The 14,485-nt window shown below is 46.4% G+C and overlaps 1 protein-coding gene across 1 annotated transcript in view; it reads left to right on the top strand.

Moving 5' to 3' along the window:
• Positions 1-14,485, top strand: part of cracr2b (calcium release activated channel regulator 2B) — a 175,504-nt gene that overhangs the window by 85,810 nt on the left and 75,209 nt on the right. Inside the window, 2 exon segments of the mRNA XM_038807477.1 lie at positions 299-389; positions 3,221-3,316. Coding sequence (XP_038663405.1) covers positions 299-389; positions 3,221-3,316 — 187 coding nt within the window.

Here is a 14,485-nt window from a genome sequence, read left to right as displayed (position 1 = left end):
GACCATTAAATTCATGAGATGAGGAGAGAAAATAGCAAGGGAATTGAAATGTCATGCAAAGGTGTCAGAAACTCAAGAAAGATTAGGCTTTCTGCCTGTACGCTTGCCTCTCTGCATTCCCACCATTAAATTAAAATACAATTTTCTTTGTTCATCACTAATATTTCTGCATTAAAGTCAGAGAAAGTTATTCCAAGATGAATCATTTTGTTGAGTATAGGCCTTTTGCCCCAAGTAGTGCGAAAGTATGCATGCATTATTTTCTACCCTGAAGCTCCTTTCTTTCCCTTAAATACAGGAAGGAATGTGACCATGACCGAGAAGTACGATACTTATATGAAGAAATGGAGCAACAGATTAAGAAAGAGAAAGAAAAGCTGTTGAGTCAGGTAACTTATTTTATTTTGGAGGCACAGTTAATTCATACACCTTTAATTTCTGTTAAACAACCTCGAATAAAGTTCATCCCCTCAGAACTCTGGATATGAGCATATGCTTTGGCGCATCCTTAGAAACCTATTCAATATATGTTCATTTTGTCACATGGCAGATATGTTTTGTTCAAGACTCATGCTTGCCTGTTTGTCTTGCAGGCATTCTTGTGATGGGTCGATGTTACAAGTGTTGTGTGACTCAAAATAGCTGCTATTTTTAGTGAGATTGCTGAATCTGACTGCTGGGTTCCCGCAAGTCATTCAAAATACATTTTCTTTATTATTAATTATTTTTATTATTTGCTCTTTTTTCAGTAACTGAAAATACTAAAGTCCAAAATAATGGTTTAAGCAAATAATACTGATCACAAAATTGTGTTTTCACAATACCATGTTAGAATTATCTGCTGTATTGTCTTTTTGTCATTTAACGCCCTCTAAAGGTTTTTGAAGGATTCAATCTCTCCCAAAAGCCTGTGGTAAGGACTTGATGATTTTGTCCCGAGCTGTGATATTTGTGAGGTTGAATTTGGATTGTGCAATATGTGTGTGCAGCGTACCTCATTCCCTGGGTTGCCTTGGCAATATTCAGTAAACTGTAATGATGGGAATATTTTTCTTTGGCCTTTAATACCTTTTACTCAGTAGCTTTCCTTTAAATAATTTTGAAAAATGAAAGCATATATTTCAAAAGCATTGAGCGAAAACTTCAACTTATAGTGAACATTTTCTTAAATGAGAGAATCGGTGAGAAATAGTAGCAGCATTCTGATTGCACACCTTGTTGGTTCTATTGTTTTCTAGTCTATAAATTAATAAAAATATTACACTGAATGTGTCAGATATTCTGTGGATGAGAGAATTGCATGGGGAAAGGGTAGGGGGAGGTGTGGAGGGTGATCAAACGGGGGTGACAGGGGACTGTTATGGTAGAGAGATCCATTGATTAACTAACTCACTGTTCTTGAAATATTTTATTATTTCAGAGGCGCTATAAATTCAAATTGTTGTCTCCCCTTTTTTACTTCTTGGATTAAGAAATTAGCTTTAGCTTTATGCATTTGAGAAACAGAAGTCCCCAATTGATGATACATATATAAGGGAAAGAGAGAGACAATTTGTTTTTTAAATTTTAGAGGACCCAATTATTTTTCTCCAATTAAGGGGCAATTAGTGTGGCCAATCAACCTAACCTGCACATCTTTGGCTTGTGGGGGTGGAGCCCACGCAGACACAGGGAGAATGTGCAAACTCCACACAGACAGTGACCCGGGGCCGGGATCAATCCCGGGTCCCCAACACCATAATCCCAGTGTTAGCCACTGCGCCACCGTGCCGCCCTAGGAGAGAGACAAATGGAGTGAAGTATTTTTGCAGTAATTTCCCTTTTTATTTCCAAAACCAATCTTTGAATTTTGAAAGCAACCAAAGATATCTTGACAGAACGGATATGAAGGAGGATAAAGTCCAAAGGTTTGTTGCTTTAATTCTCACTCCAGAGTCCTGAGTGCGCAAACTAAACACAACATTAAATGTGTGCTGGATTGTCATCTTTTGGATGAAAAGGAGGCTCCCATCTGCCTGACATGTGAACATCAAAGATTTCATGGCAGTATTCATAGAATCCCTACGGTGCAGAAGGAGGCCATTCGGCCCAACCAAGTCTGTACCAACCCTCTGAAAAGCACTCTACTTAGGCCCACTCCCCTGCAATCTCATTAGTCACCTAACCGTTGCACACAAAGGGACAATTTAGCATGGTCAATTAACCCAAATATTAAAAAGCAGAGGAGGTCTCCCTGGTGGCCTAAGCAATTTTAAACCCTCAAACAGCATTAGTGAAGCAGATAATCTAGACATTTATCTCACTTTTGCTTGTGGGACTTTACTATACACAAATAGGACTCTGGATTTGATTTAAAAAATATGGGGCGTGATTCTCCGACCCCCACGCCGGGCGGGAGAATTGTGGGAGTGCCGGGCGATTCCTGCCACGCCGCCCTGGCACCCGCACGCAATTCTTCCACCCCCCCCCCCCCAAAACGGCGTGCGCGTTTCACGACAGGCCGCTCGGAGAATCGCTGCTCGCCGTTTCTAACAGGCGAGCGGCGATTCTCCGGCCCGCATGGGCCGAGCGGCCTGCCCAATCCGACGGGTTCACGCCGCCGCCAACCAGACCTGGTCGTTGCCGGCGTGAACAGCACGCGAACGCTGCGTGTGCAGCCTGTGGGAGGGGGGGGGTGGAAGGGAGGATCGAGCACCAGGGGGGTGCTCAGTAGGGGTCTGGCCTGCGATCGGTGCCCACCGATCGGCGGGCCGGCGTCTGTAAAGGACGCACTCTTTTTCCTCTGCCGCCCCGCAAGATCAATAGATCAATGCTCTATGTCTTGTGGGGCGCCCGCAGGGAGGATTGCAACTGCGCATGCGCGGGTTGGCGCCGGCCAACCTGCGCATGTGCGGGTGACATCATTTAAGCGCCGCCGGCCGCGTCATTTATGCGATGCCGCTTTGACGCGGCGCCAAGGCCCGGCGTGTGAAATTGACGCGGCGCCGCTCCTAGCCCTCTGGGGGTGGGAGAATAGGGGGCGAGGAGCGGCCTCCGATGCCGAAGTGAAAACCGGAGTGTTTCACTCCGGCGTCGGCACTTAGTCTCCCGTTGGGAGAATTGCGCACATGGTTACTTCAAGCAAGGACAGAGTATTTAACCAATTCAATTTTACTGGAGGAATTCAAAGAAAGGCTATCTAGTGCACATTTTAACTTGCTCTTGCTATATGTCTCCACAGGATGTGTGGAAGCACAGCGATCGAAACCATCAGTTGCAGAAAGAACTGAAAAGTAAGGAGCAGGACTTAGAAAGCATCATTCTAAAGCAGAAGAAGGTATGATGTGGCTTATATAAATGTTCATCGGTCCTTTATACATTTTCATTAGTCTCACTTTGGGATTTGTTTGACAATAAAGAGTATTTTGTGGGAGGGGGAGAAACAGAGTTCCATTTAACATGTTGGAATTTAAAATAATTTCTCTTCACAAGTGTTTTATTTTACATGTTCCCAGATGAAAGATGGCTACAATGTTAATTGGGCTACATGTTAAAATTGAAACACAAAAACTGTAAACAATGGACGGCATAATCCGGATGTGCCCGCCAGGCGACCGGAATGTCCACCCGAGGTCAATGGACCTTTACATGGTCCGCGTCCCGCTCATGGTGATCTTGCAGTGGTCAGGGCGGAAGAACCCAGCCCAATATGTTTGTTAGCCTATTGCAGTAAGCACTAAACATCCATTTTGTTGGTCTTAGGTCCTGAGTGCTCAATGAAAAAAAAATGAAATTAAATGAAAATTGCTTATTGTCACGAGTAGGCTTCAATGATGTTACTGTGAAAATCCCCTAGTCGCCACATTCCGGCGCCTGTTCAGGGAGGCTGGTATGGGAATTGAACCGTGTTGCTGGCCTACCTTGGTCTGCTTTAAAAGCCAGAGATTTAGCCCAGTGAGCTAAACATGATTTAACGACCTCGTCGGTTCCTGACTTGGTGTCGGGACAAGGCTGTTGAATCTCGCAAGAGGCCTTTCGCGTGATTTGCAAATTCGAACTGCCTCACCAGTTTTAATGGAATTTCGCGAGACATCACGAATAGATCACTCCCTCACTGAGCGTGATCTTGATCAGCATATTTAAATTACTCATTTAAATATGTCTATGTGGGATTTTCCCGGTATCTCGGACCTAATGCCTACGCCTGGGAAAACTTGCCAAGGCGCCATTTAGTACTGGTTTTCAAAAATGTAGGCCAGTCGGAATGGCACCTGGGGGGGGGGGGGGGGGGGGGGGGGGGGGGGGCTTCCAGACCATGAGCGACTCCCGGGTGGTCGGGAACAGGACAAGGTGCCGCTGCACTGCCAGGGTGCCTGGGTGGTACTGCCAGAGTGCCAGTGCCAAGGTTCCCAGGTGCCAGAGGGTGCACTCGGGATTACGACCAGGAGGAGAGGGTGAAGGGATATTCCCAGCAGCCTCCCTAAGGTTGGGGAGGGGTCAAAACTGGGGTGGGAGGGAAGATCGGAAAATGTTTTATTAAGGTATTTGTAATTTTATAATAATAACAGTAACAACAACAGTGAACAATGCAAATCCAAATATAAACATATTACATAAATCATCTCCATCCCTAACAAGTCTCTCCTACCCTAAACAGAAAATAGCCTAACTCTCTTTAAATTTTTTGCCTCTGCTGACAGTTAATTTTCCCCGAAGAAGTCGACAAATGGCTGCCACCTCCAGACGAACCCCAGCATTGACCCTCTTAGGGAAATCTTGATTTTCTCAAGACTGAGAAACCGCCATGTCGCTAACACAGGTCTCTGATTTCGGGGGCTTCGAGTCCCTCCACGCTAGCAATATCCGTCTCCGGGCTATCAGGGAGGCTAAGGCCAAGACGTCAGCCTCTCTCGCCCCTGGACTCACGGATCTTCCAACAGTCCAAATATTGCCACCTCTGGACTCTGGACCCGTGTTTTTAGTACCTTGGACATGACATCTGCAAAACCCTCCCAGAATCCCCTAAGCTTCGGGCATGCCCAAGACATATGGACATGATTTGCTGCCCCCCCCCCCCCCCCCCCCCCCCCCCCCCCCGTACACCTCACACACCTGTATCTACCCCAAAAAACTTGCTCATCCAGGCCACCGTTATGTGTGCCCGGTGAACCACCTTAAATTGTATCAGGCTGGGCTTGGCATATGGTGAGGACGTATTGACTCTACTCAAGGCATCCGCCCACAGACCTGCCTTCATCTCTCCCCTAGCTCATCTTCCCATTTTCCCTTAAGCTCCTCTATCTGAGTTACCTCTGACTCCATGAGTTCTTTGTAGATATCAGATACCTTCCCCTCTCCCACCCCTGTTCTAGAAACTACCCTGGTCCTGTATCCTCCCGTGGTGGTAGAAACAGAAAAGTCGAAACCTGCCTTCGCAAAAAATCCCATGCTTGCTGACACCTGAATCCGTTTCCTGCTGGCAATTCAAATTTCTCCTCTAAATACTTCAAACAGGGGAAGCTCCCATCTATAAATAAATCCCCCATCCTCTCGATCCCTGCTCTCTGCCACCTCCGAAACCCCCCATCCAGCTTTCCCGGTACAAACCGATGATTGTTACAAATTGGAGCCCAAACTGATGCTCTCTCCACTCTCACATGCTTCCTCCACTGCCCCCAGACTCTCAGGGCCGCCACTACCAACGGGCTTGTGGAGTACCGTGTCAACAGGAACGGCAGAGGTGCCGTTATCAATACCCCCAGACTTGTGTCCTTACATGATGCCGCCTCCACTCGCTCCCACACGATCCTCCTCTGGATTGCGATCACTCCCTTCCAGTCCCTAGACGCTCTTAGTGCCATCACCAGTGGCTCTATGACCAGGGCAAACAACAGCAGGGAGAGGGGGCACCCGTGCCTTGTCCCTTGGTGCAGCTTAAAATAGCCCCGACTGTCATAATATACACATTAGTATATAATGGTGCAGACACACACTGACTGACACACTGCAAGACCAATCAACACACACATTACAGCAGCCAATCACCAGTTAGAGCACGCCCACTATAAAGCCAGAGGGCACTAGTTTTCCCACTCATTCGGGATGCAGCCTCTGAGAAGGATAGAGCCCACAGCTTGTAGCACAGATCTTCACCATGTGCTGATAGTCTAGACTGCTCAGGATAGGCATAGGTCTTCAGTTTAATCTAACATAGTGTCGACCCACGGTGAAAGTATGTTCAACAGTTCCAAGCTTAATAAAATAGTGTTGTACTATTTCAATTGTTGGTAGCCTGTATGTGTTACTGCTAGGGTAAACGCAGTCTCCACAGATCCAGAGTACCCAACACATCACCGACATCAGACGATTCGTTCATACATTTGCTATTGGTGCCTGGTACAGCAGCAGAACCCAATCAATGAAGCCCTGCCCAAACCTGAGCCGTCCTAACACCTCTCACAAATAATTCCACTCCACCCGGTCAAAGGCCTTTTCTGCGTCCATAGCGATCACTACCTCCATCTCCTTCCCCTCTGAGGGCATCATGATAACATTTACAAGCCTTCTAAAGTTGGCTGTTAGCTGCATGTCCTTAACAAACACCACCTGGTCTTCCCCTATCACCTCCGGGACACAGTCTTCTATCTTTGAGGCCAAGATTTTAGCCAACAGTTTAGCATCAACATTCAATAGGGAGATTGGCCTGTATGACCCACATAACTCTGGGTCCTTCTCCCGCTTCAGAATCAGTGAGATCGAGGCCTGAGACATTGTTTGGGGAAGGACACCCCGCTCCCTTGCCTCATTAAATGCCCTCACCAGCAGCAGGCCCAGGATCTCCGAGAACTTCTTGTAGAATTCCATTGGGTAGCCCTTCAGTCCCGGCTCCTTACCCGACTGCATGGCCTCCAGCCCCTCTACTATTTCTTCAATTCCAATCGGGGCTCCCAACCCCTCCGCCAACCCTTCCTCCACTTTCAGAAACTTAAACTCACTCAGGAACTGCCTCATCCCCATAACCCCAGTTGGGGGTTCCGACTCGTATAGCTGGCTATAAAACTCCTTAAACATCCCGTTCACCCCTGCTGGGTCCAAGACTGTGTGCCCTCCTCTGTCCTTAACTATTCCTATCTCCCTGGCTGCCTCCCTTTTCTTCAGCTGGTGTGCAAGCATCCTGCTGACCTTTTCTCCATACTCGTACATAGCCCCCTTGCCTTCCTCAATTGCTCCACCGCCTTCCCTGTTGATAACAGACCAAACTCCATCTGTAGCCTCTGCCGCTCCTTCAATAGCCCTACCTCCGCGACTTCCAAATATCTCCTATATACCTGGAGTATGTCCCCAACCAGCCTATCTATCTCAGCTTGCTCCACCTTTTCCATATAGGCCCGTATCGAAATTAGCTCCCCCCCCTAACCACTGACTTTGGCGCTTCTCAAACCGTTGCTGCCGAGACTTCCTCCATGCCATTTATTTCCAGATAGTTCTGGATGGACTCCCTCGCTCGCCCACACACCCCCTCATCCACGAACAGCCCCATGTCCAGTCTCCATTGCGGGTGCTGACCGCCCTCCTTGCTCACCCGTAAATCCATCCAATGTGCGGCATGGTCCGACACAGCAATCGCCGAATACCCGGTATCAGCCACTCCCGCCAATAAATCCCTGCTCAAAATTTTAAAAAATCGATCCGGGAGTATACTTTGAGCACATGGGAGAATAAAGAAAACTCCTTCACTCTTGGCCATCCGAACCTCCATGGGTCTACCCCCCACAGCTGCTCCACGATTCCCTTTAGTTCCTTTGCAACGGCTGGCACCCTCCCTGTCCTTCACCTCGACCGGTCCAACCTTGCATCAATGACCGTATTTAAAGTACCCCCCCCCATGATCAGCTTATGCAAATCTAGGTCCGGGATCTTCTGTTTTACTTGAGTGTATTATGCGTTTATTGGAGTGTATTAACCCGCCTCCGTTTAAAGGCCGTGTGCTTAACACTACTACAGCTCTGTGTATGTAATTCTGCTCGGAGTCGCCAGGTGCCGTATTTAGACACCTCACAAGTATATCAAGGTCAGGTTCAAAGTAATAAAACTGTACACCGATTAGTAAGTTCAAACGATTGATATTTATTATAACCAATATAATAAATACGCATGCATACGCTAAAGACTAATACTTATTTCTACTATTAAACGACTAAATACTTATCTAAGTAGGAACCAGCAAGGTCAGGGGACAAGGCCTTTGTTCCTTTCTGGACTGCACCTTCTGTTCACTAATAGTCGGCTAGAGTATAAGCAATGCCTGGGTCACGTAGCGAGCGTTGTTTTGGCACTTACTGAACGATGGCTGGTGCTCAACGGCTGGTGATGGAACTGGAGTCAGGATGCGATGTATCAGCAAAGCGATGAAGACAGCAGAGAGTCGGAGCCAAACAACAGAGCCGGAGCAAAACAAAATTGGGTCTTCTCCGAATCGATATTTTCCAAACCCCCCAATCTGAGGGTCTCTTCTCGATGGGTGGGGCGGTCTCTAGGGTTCTTTGTGATGGATACTTCTGGTGCCGTTTCGTCTGGGCGTCCACTCAAAGTATCCATTCAAACCCAAATGTTTCTATTGTGTGGGCCCAGATCTGGATCACCTCATTACTATGCAAATCGTTGTTGCCATTTACACCTTAAGCTGAGATCCTGCACCTGGCCATAAACTGGTTTTGTACGTGCAGAATCCTAATTAGCCTTCTGCAAACTGCTTGTCCTTACTAAGACTGTTTTCTCCCTGCAGCCTTAGCAGTTCTCCATTTTGGTAGCCCAATGTCCATCTTAGGTGGCTACACTTCCCTGACACCCGTCTCATAAATTCCACATTGTTCCAGTTTGGTGCGTATATATTCACAAGCACCACCGGCATCCCCTCCAACTTCCCGCTCACCATGATGTACCTACCCTCCGCGTCCACCACTATTTTCCTTGTCTCAAATGCCATCCGTTTGTTGATCAGGATAGCGACCCCCTAGTCTTAGAGTCCAACCCTGAATGAAACACTTGGCTGACCCACCCCTTCCGCAATCTGGTCTGATCTATTACCCTCTGTGTCTTCTGTAGCATTGCCACGTCCACCTTCAAACCCCTCAAATGCGCGAACACGTGAGCCCTCTTAACCAGTCCATTCAGCCCTCTAACATTCCATGTGATCAGCCTAGTCGGGAGCTCCCCCCACCCCCCCGCCCTCACCCACCCCTATTAGCAGCACCACAGTCCCAACCCCCCCTTAACACACTTATCACCTGCTAGCCCACCCAGCTAGCCTGGTAGACACCGCCCATGGCACCAGACATCCAACTCCTAATGTCCTCCCTCTCCCGTAGCTTGAACATCCATATTTAAAACATCACAGTCCCCAATAACCACACAAAAGAAAATCATCTATCCACCCTCCCCCACTGGAACAAAGTTAACTTACAGATCTGAGCAATGGCCCAAAAATTCTTACAGTTCAAAACAAAAATAACTTTAACAGAATCGACACCGCAATAGCCTCCCCCAAGGTTCAATGCCCTCAAATACCTGCCAGCCTTTTATCTTTGACAAAATCCATCGCTTCGTCCGGCACTTCAAAATAATGTTCCTGACCTTCATAGGTGACCCACAAACGCACTGGATATAACATTCCAAACTTTACCCCCTTCTTGAAGAGGGATGATTTTACCCTATTGAATCTAGCTCGTCTTTTGGACAGTTCCGCACTCAGGTCCTGGTAGATACGTAACTCACAGTTCTCCCATTTGCAGCTCCGTGTCTGCTTGGCCCACTGCCAAATCTGTTCCATGTCCAGCAACCGGTGCGTTTGCACCACTATCGCCCTCGGCGGTTCATTTACTCGCGGATTACTCGCAAGTGCTCTATGCGCTCTGTCCACTTCCAAGGGTCGAACAAACGCTCCATCCCCAATCAACTTTTCCAGCATACTCGCCACATACTCCCTTACGTCCGATCCCTTGCTGCCCTCCGGGAGGTCGACGATCCTCAGGTTATGTCTCTGGGACCTGTTCTCCAGGCCTTCCACCTTCTCCTGCAGCTTTTTCTCGTGGTCCCTCATCAAACCCACCTCCGCCTCCAACGTGATTAAATAGTCCTTGTGCTCGGCCACCTTCTCTTCTACCTTCTGAATCGCCAGTCCGTGGGCTCCCAGCCCCTGTTCCACTCGATCGATCGTTGCCCTAATCAGGTCTAACCCTTCCTTCTTTTGCTTGGCGAAGCTCTCATGAATGAACTCCACCGGCTGTACCGTTGACCACTGTGCCACCAAACAGGGATCATGCCCCTCTGCCATACTTTCTAGTGCTGCGGGTTCTGCACTCGCCTTCTTTGCTCGACTATTTCTTTTTATATAACGACTTTTGATCCACGCCTCCATATACTGGTGGGGATTTCTCCTCTCTGTCTCACTCCCCCGCTTTTCCAACAAAATCCCGAAAAATTCGGGAGAAAAGGTCCAAACGGTCCGTCACGAGCAGGAGCTACCAAATACGCGACCTCTCATTCCATGGCCGCCACCGGAAGTCCTATAAACTATTTATTAAGTTTAACTGTGGGTCAACTATATACAAGTCAACAGATGAATAACAGTATGATCATGCACAAGAAACCTCTCTCTTCCAGCTCTTCTGTCAGTCTGAGGCCACCTGACTCTAACATTCACTTATATACTAATGAGACTCCTAGTGGTCAGTTGGTGAATTACAACACAAGTATGATGTCACCACATAGCCCTTAGTCTCCCAAATGGAGAATCCTGGTTGAGTATATAATAAAGAAACTTAACTATTTATGTCTGGCTTTGCCGTACTATATTTTTTCTCAGTCTACCTCCAAACGTTTATAGAGCATGTTGGGGCATGACTGAAAGACTTAGTATTCAATTCTGATTGCAAATGGATACTTCTGGTTATTGCATAGTTAGGTATTGGCTAAGATGGATACACGTTGAAACAGAATCAAGGCTGCTTTTAAGAATAGAATAATCTTTATTGTCACAAGTAGGCTTACATTAACACTGCAATTAAGTTACTGCGAAAAGCCCCTAGTCGTCACATGTCTGCTCCTGTTCGGGTACAAAGAGGGAGAATTCAGAATGACTAAATTACCTAACAGTACGTCTTTTGGTACTTGTGGGAGGAAACTGGAAACCCACGCAGACACGTGGAGAACGTGCAGACTCAGCACAGACAGTGACCCAAGCTGGGAATCAAACCCAGGTCCCTGGCATTGTGAAGCAACAGTGCTAACCACTGTGCTACCATGCCACCCCACTGTGCCACCATGCCGCCATTTTGGTGCAGCTGAGAGAATAGCGAAGGCAAGGTCTTATAGTCATTTTGTTAGGAGAAGATGAACTAGGAATGCTTTATGTTGTTCACCATTTTGCTTCACCTGGATGGCTTGGAAGCGTAGTGTTGAACAAAGAACAACAAGTCTTGTTAACAAACAAAACTATAAATTTATTTACACTACTTACTATATAGAACATAGAACAGTACAGCACAGAACAGGCCCTTCGGCCCTCGATGTTGTGCCGAGCAATGATCACCCTACTCAAACCCACGTATCCACCCTATACCCGTAATCCAACAACCCCCCCTTAACCTTACCTTTTAGGACACTACGGGCAATTTAGCATGGCCAATCCACCTAACCCGCACATCTTTGGACTGTGGGAGGAAACCGGAGCACCCGGAGGAAACCCACGCACCTAAAGTAGAAGGTTACTGTATTAAACTATGCTATCTCCAACTGCAGAACTCTCAAGTACACAACTGCTTTCTCTCTCTCATGCCTTACTATCTTCTATCTCTTCGTCATCTCTCTGACCCACAAGGCTTACCCCTACCCCTTACATACATATGGGACTAGCTCCCTCGAGTGGCTGTCTGTATACATTTGATTAACCCTTGCATTGCCTTCATTATGTTAATACCACAGCTTTATTTTCCTTCTCTTTGGGCAGTGCTCAATACCACTGTTACCAGTGAGGTAAGCCTGCAAGTATCTAGGTGCAAGTCCTAGTTGATGCTTCTAATGTTTGTGTGATAGAGGGAGGGCACAGTAGAAGTGGAGGTTCAATTGCTTGCGGCCAGATTTGGAAAATAACATTTTGTTCAGGTAAAAATAGTAAATTTAAAGTATTTTGAAAGCAATACTCCTCTGTAGAATGGGCTTTAAATAATGTCTCTTCCGTGTTAGTAAGTATTTACAATCTTTCCTTTCTCTTTTGTGGACTGTTGGATATTCCTTTCCTTCACCTCGTTAAAGATTTTGACAGCTATAAAATATGAATGAGGCCTCTCGCCTCTATTTGAAACAAATGCTAGCTGTAAAACATGAGGCAAGTTGTGCATTTAACTGTAAGAGAAATGCAAACCAAATTGGTTGAGCAAAGATGTGACTTAATTACTGATAATTATATTTTTTAACCAACAAATCATTCATCTTAAACACACTCAAATCATCTTAAAAATTCTACTAAGCAGATGTTAGCCTCTGTCCAAAACCTACTGGGCGCGATTCTCCGCTCCCCACGCTGGGCGGGAGAATTGCGGGAGGGCCGGGTGACTCATAACACGCCCCCCTGGCGCCTCCCGCGATTCTCCCACCTCCCGCTTGGAAGAATCGCCGCTCGCCGTTTTTCACGGCGACCGGCGATTCTCCGACACGGATGGGCCGAGCAGCCTGCCGTTTGCAACCGGTTCACGACGGCGGCAACCACACCTGGTCGCTGCCGTCGTGAACATGGTGCCAAACGCTGGTTTGGCGCTTGTGGGGGGCAGAGAGGGGAGTGAGCACCACGGCCGTGCTCGGGAGGGGACTGGCCTGCGATCGATGGTCCCAAAACCATCCTCGAGCTCTGATTTATGTGCTCTGATAATCCTGCTGTGATAAAAGCCTGTGTTTCCAAAGCTCTTCTTACCAGTGGTTTTGAGAAGGACCTTTTGAGAATATGATTTGAACAAATCCCTTCCACATTATAGGCCCGCTCTTCTTAAAAACAAAATCAATATCTTAGTATTTTTACCGAATCCTGTCGTGCCACCTCTAAAGTGGGTCGGTCATTGCTAGTGTCTCACGGGCTGTCATCATTCTTGGTCAAGGTAACTCCTGTGGAAACATCAGTAATGTATTCACTTAAAAAGGAATGTATACTGTTATATACTTGGATGGGCCTCAGATATTGTCACAAGCAACCTGTTGATTGATATCTATGACTGCTGGAGGTGGTGATCCAAACAAGTGATTAAACGCCGGAAATTGATGTTTGATACAACAGTGAATGAATTGCATTACTGAAAACACATTGGACCTTTACAGAAGTAACACATCTCAGTCTACGTAATTATAATAACTGGCAGCCCATTTACTTCATGAATTAATTGGGGTCTGAGAAAATGATCCTTTGGTTTTAAAATTACTCAAGCAGCCAATGGTTCACTTTGTAAATACATAACATAAAAACCAGTAGAGGAATAGGCAATTCAGCCTCTTGAGCCAGCTCCACCATTCAATACAATCGTGGCTGATCTCCTCACGGCCTCAACTCCATTTTCCCACGCGTTCTCCATAACCCTTCAACCTGTTATTCATTAAAAATCTGTCTATCTCCTCAAATTTACTCAAATGTCCTGGCATCCACTGCACTCTTGGGGAGTGAATTCCACAAATTCCCGATCCTTTGATAGAAGTAATTTCTCCCTGTCTCTGTATTACACCTGCTACCCATATCCTCTCAGTCTAGATTGCCCCACAAGAGGCAACATCTGCTCTATGTTTGTCACTTTGGAATTTGTCAAGTCCTTTTATCATCTTACATACCTCAATTAGACCTCCTTTCATTGTTCTAAACTGGAGAGAGAAATGCCTAAACTGCTCAATCTCTCTTCATAAGACAGACCCCTCTCGTCTCTGGAATCAATCTACTGAACCTCCGCTGAACCACCTCTAATGCAATTATATCCCTCCTCAAATAAGGAGACCAAAAATGTACACAGTACTCCAGGTGCGGTCACACCATACATTATACAGTTGCAACAATCCAGTTATTAATATCCAAAAGTCTTAGGTTTACTTCTGTGCAGGAAGTAAACCTCTCCACCTCTCTCGCCCTCTCTCCTGCTTTAAGACAATTATCAAAACCTACCTTTCTGACCAAGCATTTGGTCACCTTTCCCTAATATCTCTTTGTGGCTTGATGCCAAATTTTGTTTATTTATCAATCCTATTAAGTACTTTGGGGTGTTTTACTATATAGTAAAGTAGCTATATATAAATGCAAGTTGTTGGATGAACTGATTTCAGTTAAAGTGCTTTCAGGGAAGGCAGAATGAAATTCACTTGAGTTCCAATTGAGTGAGAAACCGAGTTAACGTTTTCTTCTTCAGAACCTGCTGAGTTTGCATCACTTTCTGTTTCATTTTGAGATCTCCGGCATTTGCAGTATTTCACTTATATTCCA

Source organism: Scyliorhinus canicula, chromosome 9, assembly GCF_902713615.1.
Source record: "Scyliorhinus canicula chromosome 9, sScyCan1.1, whole genome shotgun sequence".
In the NCBI taxonomy this organism is placed as follows: domain Eukaryota; kingdom Metazoa; phylum Chordata; class Chondrichthyes; order Carcharhiniformes; family Scyliorhinidae; genus Scyliorhinus; species Scyliorhinus canicula.
This window is presented reverse-complemented; position numbering and strand designations above follow the sequence as displayed.